The 10086-nt window shown below is 47.4% G+C and overlaps 1 protein-coding gene across 2 annotated transcripts; it reads right to left on the bottom strand.

Moving 5' to 3' along the window:
- Positions 1-1028: 1028 nt before the first annotated feature.
- LOC129811740 (pecanex-like protein 4) lies at positions 1029-9675 on the bottom strand. Of its 2 annotated transcripts, none has more exons than XM_055863293.1 (11): positions 8990-9675; positions 8016-8782; positions 7709-7888; positions 6987-7525; positions 6801-6901; positions 6581-6703; positions 6005-6365; positions 4218-4321; positions 3014-4122; positions 2685-2871; positions 1029-2499 (listed from the first exon to the last, which is right to left on the bottom strand). In XM_055863293.1, the coding sequence occupies exons 2-11, from the start codon at positions 8711-8713 to the stop codon at positions 2248-2250; spliced, it is 3654 nt and encodes a 1217-aa protein (XP_055719268.1). In that variant the 5' UTR covers positions 8714-8782; positions 8990-9675; the 3' UTR covers positions 1029-2247. The 2 variants fall into 2 exon arrangements, with proteins under 2 accessions (XP_055719268.1, XP_055719267.1); XM_055863292.1 differs by having other exon boundaries at positions 9457-9675.
- Between the last annotated feature and the right edge of the window lie 411 nt (positions 9676-10086).

Raw genomic sequence — 10086 nt, 5'->3', positions numbered from 1 at the left:
TTAAAGAGAGCATACTTAAATTCACACAGGACACCGGATAAGACAGGAGAAGTACTCCAGATAACAAACTGACCCTAGCCCCCCGACACATAAACTACTACAGCATAAATATGTTCTGCTGTTCAACTATGTGTGGCAGTATGCTCCCATCTGGGCCTGGTTCATCACTGATGTACTGGGCAGGAAGAGGGTGCAGAACTTCAAGGTTGGCATGGTTTGTATTGGTTTATTGTAGGTCTCTCAACATGTCGATTAGAAATGTGGTTTTTGAGTCGCAAACTATACATTTTTTGTCTTGCTTATAGAATGACTATAACTCAGAGCTCAGTGTATTACACGGAGGACCAGCACTCTGACAGAATGGGTGAATCACACTAGACATTGTTCCTACATGGGCTTGCTGTCACATTTTCTAAGGTGTACCTTGCCTCTCCAAGCCATGGATAGGGGGAGTCTGTGTGAACAGTCTGAAAATACTTGAGGAAAGCAGAGTGTGGCAGACACTATTTAGAGCTGTCTCTTAGCAGCTGGGGGGCTCAGCTGTTACTGACCTTGCTTCAGTGTGATAAAGAGAAGGGGGTGGGCACTACCCAGGGTATAGCAGTGAGCATGACTGCTTCCCAGCGGCAGTAACTGACTTACTGACCACTACGTCTGGTGGCCTCTGCCAGACAGTGACAGCTGAGGGCCACGCAGAAAGGTCATGTTCTGACTGACCAGACATTTTAGTGTCAGGGTTTGGATGGACAATGTCACCCTTTGGTTCCGTTGTGTTGTAGAAATGCTCAAGACGGGTATGTCTAAGAATGATAAAATATATCTATATATATATATATTTCACCTTTATTTAACCAGGTAGGACAGTTGAGAACAAGTTCTCATTTACAACTGCGACCTGGCCAAGATAAAGCAAAGATGGAAAGAAAATGCACACTGTCAAACGTGTCATTAAACATTCCACAAAGGCAACTTAATTAACAAGTTTAGTGTGCAGATGCCATCTAATATTTTATCAAAAGCCTCAACTTGTTTCTTGATTGACAGTATCTTCCCAGGACATAAAACGCTGCGGCTATCTGCATTTAAAAATCTTTTTCTTTTTAAACGAAGCACTCTCTTACAGGATGCAGACTCTGCTTACTTAACAATCCCCAAGACTTCCTGAAGAGCACTTCAATGATGTTGTTGCATTCCTAATGCTTGAGCTCCACATTGAAATGGGTTAATTGCCTCTTCTATTTAGGTGAAAGGAAAATATTTTAGGAAGCTTTAAAAGGCTGGCAGCGCTATTTACAAGGCAGAAGAATAGGGATGACGGAAAAATAATCTTAATTCTAATTAGTCATAGGTATTTTTTTGGAAGGTGAAGTATAATTAGGTAATGCACTAACCACAAATCTGTAATGAATGTCTATAGCACTGATAAATCTCCAGTAAACAGATCAGGTTTCTTTTGGGGGGAAAAAAATCTATTTTATGTATGTACAATTACACACCATACACAAATCACAGTATACGAAAACAGTATATACAGGAGAACATGACAAATACAATTTTGTCTTCAACTGTAAACAAGTGAACTGTAAACAAAAGGATGGCATCAAAAATTACTAACCACATTACAAAGACTGCAAAGTCCAACCCAAGGCACATCCTCGAAAAAGCGAATTCGTTGTCCCTTTTTGCCTTTGGGAGCATTACATAGCAGTATTTGAGGGAAAATATTTAAGATAAGTTCATCATGTAATTGGGAGCACTGTGTTGGCGGTCTTCTTCTGCGGAAGGTGGTTGTATCTGATCACTTTAAGTACAACGGATAAGTTGGATAAAAACAGACATTTGCAACTAACGTTACAGTACAAAAAGAAAACATTTCATTGACAAGTGATAACTGTTTGCTCCAGAGTATGTGAATGATAATTCAGAACAAACATATCCCTTGTAAATATAGATTTATCCCAGAACACTCACATTTCATTGTTTGAACTAGTACCACACATTTGGTAATTCGTACAAGAAAAGTTACGTAAATATTTTCAACATAAGTATTGTGCTGTGAATGAAACCATTTGTTTGGATCTGCCTTATAGGTGCCCTCCTAGGATACCCTAGTGAAATAGGCGGGTTACACATACAGGCCACAATATAGGGCCTACCCAGTGATAAAGCTGGGCAAACCAGAGACGGTGTTTATAGGGGGCCAGCAGAGGAGTCTGAAGGTCCCAGGGAGAGCACGAGGTTTGGGTGTTAGAAGCAGGGGAGATGCAGTGGGACGGAGGAGTAGATGGGGTACCCCAGAGGGGGATCGGCTGCCTGGACAGTGAGGTTTCTCAGCATGATAGGGTGAGCCTGGATGCTGTAGCGCTCCTCGTCGTCGTTGGTGGCGTAGAGCAGCTCCCAGGACAGGTTAGCCCACTGGCCACGCACCCCCTCCCCGTTCAGATGGCCTACCTGAACCAGCTGCTCCTGCAGGGACAGAACCCGCCCCGTGTAAGTGCCCTGTGGAGAGAGGAGACAAGCAGGTAGAGGTCACTTACTGTACTGACCACTGCCAAAGACAGGACCACTTAATACATGCTACCAACAAAGACCAAGTTTATGGCTAATCCAAAGAACATGTGTTTGTTAGGTTACCATAGTGAGTTACTTAGTAACAAGAAAAACAGTGTGGTCAGTAAGGTTACCATGGTGAGGTCATGGCCCAGTGAGAAGAGGAAAGGTTTCTCCTGTAGGACACTGTCCTGCCAGCCTTTCTCAGCCACCAGGCCGATGTACCAGTCCCTCTCATACTCCTCCAGGGTGCTGAACAGCTCATCAAGACTCTCCATGGGCCCCAGACTCGCCTGATCAAACAGCAGCTTGAAACTGTACCTGAAAGCAAATAGATCAGGAGTTACAGGGACAAGCTTTGGATATAAACATTAAATATGTATAACACACATCCAGTTTGCAAGTTTTAGATTCTCTAAGTTGGGCACAAACTACACCCATGTTTCACCCCTGCCCTCTTTACCTGAAAGCCTTAAGTGCAAGCTGGTAAAGGTCTTTGTTTTCAGAGAGCCACTTCAGCCCCTCTGTCCAAGGCACGTCCCCACTGTACACCCTGTACACATAGCTGGGGCTGGTGAAGGCAGACTCTGCCCCCAGGGAGATGAGGCATGACAGTGCCACCTGGGCATGGAGGTCCCTCAGCCCCCCATCCTCCTTCAGGGCTTTGACCACATCCTCCGAAGCGTCGTCCTGAACGGCCAGCGCCAACCTTCCCAAAGTGAACCGAAACCACTCCTCAGGGAACAAAGGCCTGAGCTGCTGTAACCGGAATGGTAACAAGGGGGCTGTCCTCCACCCAGGGGGCAGGCTGAACAGCTCAGAGTGGGGGGAACTGAAGTTTTCATGGGCCAAGGTGCCGGAGGACTTTGTGGGGGGGACTTCAGGGTTCCTTCCTTTGTCCACAGCTGGCAGACCCAGACCCAAACCCAGAGGTTGCAAGGGCTGAAGGGCAGAGAGGGCCATGTTCTCAAACAGACTGTCCATCTCCACAGAGCCTGGCAGCGAGGGGCCTGTCTGGAGCACTGTGTGTCCCAGCTGGGCCTCCGTACTCACCAACGCCACTGTCCGCCTGGCCGGCTGAGGCCCAAACAGGTCATCCTCATCTGACCAGTCCCCAAAGGAGGTCAAACTGGAGCTGTCCCGTCTAAACTTGAGAGAGGAGATGTTGGACTCCACCATGATAGCCTCCGCAGGCTGGGTGACAGTCGATTGGCCAAGCTGGGAGGACTGGGACTTCCTGCCTCCGCCCCCTGTCCCTTCCTCAGTGCCCCAGGGGAATGCCTTTAGTCTCTGGACACAGTTCCTCAGCAGCAGCCACACCAGGGCCTTCAGGAAGTCATCCTGGAGCTTCCTCAAGTTGTCATGCGAGTCAATGATGCCCGAAAGCACATTGCGGGCGTCGGAGTAGACGCGCACAGGCAGGGCAGCACATGGGGTGAGGGCGTTACCCCAGTGCAGGTTTATCCCCTGGTTGAGGCCGAGCCGCTCAGGGCGCTCAAAGGCCCCCTCAAACACCTCATCCACCCTCCGAGCCTCCACCGTGTGGCACGAGGTCTCCTGCAGCTCCAGACCCTGAAACAAAAAAAAAGTCAAATCTGTTGTCTACACTGCCTGTTCACCCCAAATTAGTGATTCAAACAAATAACAACCATTTAAAGAACCACTACCTTGATGTTGACAGTACAGTAGCCATATCCTCGCTCTAAGATCATGATCCAAACCACACGGTCCTGGAAGCGACCCAGGAAATGGGAGCCAGGAGTCAGAGCACCTTACGAGGGGAGGAAAGAAAACAAGCTTAGGCCTATCAGCTTCTTCATACACTTACCCCCAGCCAAGCTTTTTGACAAGGCTGACTCTACTCATAGCATATTCTCATCACAGCCTTTGAGTGGTGTTAGATTTGGTCCCAGTCATCCCAGTGGTAATTTATTATTATAGGTCATGCAGTCAGAGAGATGATGTCCTCTGTGGTCTGGAGATGATAAAGCTTGGAGTCCATACAACATAGACGAGTGCCTCCTGGTCACACAGCCCTTTCATTTAGCATCAGTAGTGAGTCTCTCGGCTGACTCTATGGATAACTTGGCTGCCGGATGAGCTGCAGGTTGATGCTTACCATTCCAGTTGTACAGGAAGGTCATGATACAGTTTAAACCGCCTGACTGCACAGAGATCTAAATATTGAATTCCTTCTCTGCCCTGGACTTTCCACTAGTCTCTAAATATTCATTCTTCTTAGACTTTGTACAAGGGGGCCTTTCATTTTTGGTTAAGAGAAGGGAGAAAGGACAGGATGTTGTTTGTGAAATGGTAGTGGCAGAGCGACGGTTGCTTTGTTTCAAGTTTGAGTAGTGTTCTCATGGCTCAAGGATAATGTCATATCCCATAGCGACGTCTCGGAATAGTCAGACGCCGCCTCGTGATGGGAAGTGACACGCTGTGCGTTTTCCGCTCCCGCTCACTGATGCGCAGCCCCCAATGTCACAGAGGGGGCAAAGAAAAAAAGAGAACACTACACTCCAAACCCTCCTCTTTCTACTGTGTGTATCAAGACCCAACAAGCGCTTAGCCTAAATTATACATCACAGCTCAGGCACCCCCAGCTAGCCAAGAAAACAATAAGATGGAGTGATGACATCCCTGTAGCAGTTTGTCTCTTTTGAGTCGTCAACCCATAAATAATGAAGCTTGTACTTGCTGTTTTTTCCTTGCCCCCTTCCTGACAGAAAATAGAGCACTGAACAACATGTTTGAAGTGGCTCCAGTTAGGTTAAGAGTATTACGAGGTTAACGGTGTGGAAACACTGATGTAATTAACACAGATCAGAGTGATTTTGTTCAGATCACTTCACGGGAAGCACAACTGGATCCTGCAAGCTTGCATTATACCGAGCGGCTCTACTGAGCGACTCATCTGAAACCATAAGAGGCTCCCCCACCCAGCTATTTCATCTGCATACATTCCCTGTCCGGCTGATCTAAAAGTTCAGTGTCACTGTGATTGAGCACTATTAACACCTTGAGAACATATGCTCAACACATAATGTATATCAATATAATGATCTAGGCTTTGTACTGTGAAATGTATACTATCAGTAACATGGAAAATAGTATACATTCCACAATAGAGCATAGATCATTTAATTGAGATACTGCGTTAGGTTTTTTCAGTTTACTCTTTTACCCTACTGTTGGGAAAAGGATTTTCCAACCACTAGCAGTAAGAACAGAACACCAACGTATGTCCGTTTTTTTCCTTTTTTGTACAAAAAAAAACATTAAATCTTGTATAAGCTACATTATTTTCACACACACAAAGCCATGTCTAGAAATTATTAAACAGTTATATCAAAGCACTTTAACGGCACCAATGAATGGGAAAAACCTTCAAGAAGAAAAACAGACCGTGAGAAAGTAAGAGGGAGAAAACTAAAGAGTGAGACCCACTAACCAAGTGATCCCCTGGCAAAGGCGCTCCTCAGAGCACAGGCCAGGCTCCCACTCATCTGCTGGTAGTAGATGGAGTCTGGACAGGGGCAGGCGGTGCCCACGGGCCCAGGCCAACTGCGCTGAGGCCTGGGGAAGCCCACCAGAAAGATGGGCAGGGTGAAGAGGGGCAGCAAAGGAGCAGAGAGCATGGCTGACAGGACCACCACAGAGAGCAGCAGAGGACACAGGGAGGCGTTCAGGACCAGGAGGGTCCCGGCCGACTGGCGTCGCTGTTTCTTCTCTGTCCAGGAGGTCACCAGCACGGCCAGGGCAAACTTCAGCTTGGACAGGAACTGGAGCAGCCTATCACTCAGCAGGCCCACCTGGGTAGGGCAAAGAGGGATGTAAAGAGTGTGATTGAACCATGACTCAGTAGTACTGCTTTGATTTTGTTTTCAGTGGAGAAAAACATTCTGGGGAAAACAACAACAACTAGACAATGAATCAATGACTTAAGCATGACAATGTTTAACCTGTGACCTTACTAAATGTCATGCCTAACTAGCTCTATGCCAGAAGTCATGGAATATGTTATTACTAGAAGGAGCTGGACCCCTGTGCCCACGCTGTCCCACCCAGGCAGTCTGGTGTCCCCTGCAGCCAGCCTCACTGACACCACCACCACCATCTGGAGCAGGGCATCTTCAGAGCTCTGCCACACCTGCACAACACAGAGACCCACGACTCAATCATCATGACCTAAATCATATTAATAACAGTCTGAGGATTAGGTTCTACATAAGAGAATCCATGTGTACCATTCTGAAGGCCCGGGTGAATCCCACGCTGAGAGAGGCTGTGTGGAGCTGCTGAACAGAGCCATCCAGAGCCAGGAAAGCAACCATTGCAAAGGGAGACACTGCAAAGTAAAACAAAGTAATAAGATGCATGTATAGTTTTACAGTAATGACAGGGCAAGCTCTATATTAAAAATATGAGCTCACCCAGATTGAGCAGCACCCTCCTGATAGCCCCAGCCACGTGGAGACCCCTGCTCCGCTGCTTGAACACCCGGACATTGGCCATTCCTCTTGGGTACAGTGGGTTGAGGAACACTCCTCCAAAAACATAGGCTCCTTGGATCTCTCGGAGAGCCCAGCAGACGATGAAAAGGGTGATGAGGAGGTAACTGACAGCATCTTGAGAACCCCTGGCCAAGTTCTGGGTCTGGGAGGGACTGAGGAAGTGATGTAAGAGCCCTGCCTCAGTCATGGCCCCAAGCAGCATCCCCAGGTAGAGCAGCAGCTCACTGCAGCCCAGCCGCCAGCCAAACCAGCTGGGAGGGGCAGGTGATGCCCCCCTACGCCATCCACTGTCACCACAGGCTCCCCTGGACCCTCCTCCACAATATGTCCCAAACTGGCTGAGATCCAAACTAAGCAGAAACCCCATGGCCATCGAGAAGAGGACTACACCCAAGGTGGACGGGATGAAGAAGGTACAAATAGTAACACATACAGACATGGCGAACATCCCCAGCAATCTGTAGGAAGGACAGAGAGCACACAGAGTCAGAGAAGAGCTGCTCACGCTCAACCATGCCAAGGAAACAGGCATATGGTAAAGATCTCAGGGAACCTAATCAGTGGCAAGTATAATCAGATGTAACTACATGTTGACAAAGTAAATGTTGACAAAAACAACTGATGTAGCAAGGAAAATATACCTAAGGTTACTGGACATAGGAGAGCCGCCCAAACCGAACACCAGAGCCTGTTCCATGCCCCAAAGGAGGAGGGCGTCCAGTGGTGACAACATACCCAGCGCCCACAGCAGAGGTAGGACCAGGAACACCACATGAAGCACCTGACTGGTTAGCTGGAGCTCTGGCACTGGACCTGTAAATCTGGATACCAGCATGGGGAAAAAATCAAGATGCAAAGAGTCACAAAATGTCATGAATAATCTCTGAAATGTATCCATAACAAGTTTCAGAACAGTCATTGAGGCCAATTTAGTTATTTCTATCTTACCGATCAGCTAGGTCCACAGCTATGAAAGCTAATATGTAGAGTGGTCGGGTGAGTGGGGTGATCTCATAGGTGTCCTGTGCCTGGAATGTGGCCGTCTCTGTGGCCGTGTTGACGATAAGGGAGTACTCCGCTGTACACAGAGTCACCCAGCTCAGGACAAATACCACCAAGGCTACACCCACACTGCCATAGAGTGCAGTCAACCTGCCCAGGAGCACATACCATGTCCCCAGGCCACAGAGGGCCCCTGCCAGCACGGTGTGAAGCACCACATTCAGCCCAAACCTCTTCCCCGGGGCGATGAACCTCACCGTCTCTGGGCCTACACAGTGGGTGAACTCCACCTCCTCCTCATCAGCCAGGATGTTGGGCACTCCCAGCCGCTCCACCATGCCATTCCTGCGGGCAGCGTATAGTGCCAGAGCCTGCACACCCACTGCTGCCCCAAGCATGAGCAGACCAGAGAGCATGGCAGCGTGGAGCTCCTCCAGCAGTTGCAGCTGGCACAGCAGTGTGCCAATGCCACCTAACAGCCATGGTGTCAAGAACAAGACCACCTGGTTGACATAGACATAAGGCGGGGCGCAGTAGCCCAACTTGAAGCGCGGACCCCCCAGCACTGTCTGAGGGAAGCGCTTCCAGAAGAACTCCTGTTTGTATTCATTGAGCAGGGGCACATCTGGCCCCATCCTGACCATGCCCTAGGGGGGTGCAGGTCATCTCCCCGGAGCCGCAGTACACCTCCGTGTCATCCTATAGGACAAGATCTAAGAGGCAGCTTGTGTCATTTGTCTGCCATAAAATGAATGCTGCAGGAGATCAGATGTACTCAATACAAAGACAGCAGTTGAATAAACACCAATGCCAGGTATATTACGAAAATATTGATAAACAATGTAGAATATCATGAAACACCTAATGTATTGTAAAAAACAACAACACATAATTAAATGGAACAAACTCCCTCAACCTACCAAACATGGTTGTCAACAGGTGTATAAGCTAAGTTTTCAACTGCTGACAAAGAGAGCTGGCTGCCTGGCTGTGTCATTAGTGGTGGTATATAGTGGTGACTAAGTTCGTAGTCAGGTCAATATTATTGCATAGCTACAGTAGATGTTGTATAAACGAAGTAACCTTGACTCGGAAATGTAAACAATGATGGCTAGTAACCTGGCTAGCTAGCAACGTTAGCGCAACAAGGTTACCAATAAAACATAATATAAGCTAGCTACATTAATCTATGGAGATAGCTAACTAGCTACTTGGCGAATGCCAGACACAAGGTTAGTGAATATTACTTGAAATACGCAATAACATTAACTAGCTACCGTTGTAGCAGGCGAATAACGCTAGATGTTCAGAGTTAACTGCCAATATTGATAGCAAACTGCAGTGCCTATAGTAGCTAAAGTTAGCTAACTATGTTACTTAACGTTACCTATGAATTGAGAGAAGGGATATCCTTCGAATCAAACGGCTGTCTTATTCATCTTCAATAGTAAGTATGGCAATTTGTTAAGATACAAATAAGATGGCTAAATGCGTCTTTCCCTGTGATAACCAACGATAGTTAGCTAGCTAACAACAGTAGCTGGCTAACAAAGCATAACCACAACAAGATGAGGGCGTGTGCTCCAACTAGGATAGGCGGGGTTTGCACTTTTCGACCAATTGGTGTACTGAGTGGCCGTGAAAAAGAAATCTGACAAACTCCACCTATCCATCCTCTCCACCCATTCATAGCCTACAGTCATTGCTTCCACCCCACACACACATATACCATGACGAAACTCAAACAACAACCCTAACATCTGGCTGCATTAATTATATAAGCAGTATTCTCTGGTGTCTAGCCAACTGTTCAGCACACAGGAGGTTGGTGGCGCCTTAATTGGGGAGAACGGGCTCGTGGAAATGGCTGGAGTGGAATAGCGTGGTATCAACTACATTAAACACATGGGTGTCTGATGCCATTCCATTCGCTACCTTCCAGACATTATTATGAGCCATCCCCCCAACAGCCTCCACTGGTTCAGTGGTCTATTTGACACAACAATCTAAATATGAA

The sequence above is a fragment of the Salvelinus fontinalis genome, chromosome 15, assembly GCF_029448725.1.
Source record: "Salvelinus fontinalis isolate EN_2023a chromosome 15, ASM2944872v1, whole genome shotgun sequence".
Classification (NCBI taxonomy): domain Eukaryota; kingdom Metazoa; phylum Chordata; class Actinopteri; order Salmoniformes; family Salmonidae; genus Salvelinus; species Salvelinus fontinalis.
The sequence above is the reverse complement of the archived record's forward strand: the minus strand, read 5'-3'. Positions and strand labels throughout refer to the sequence as shown.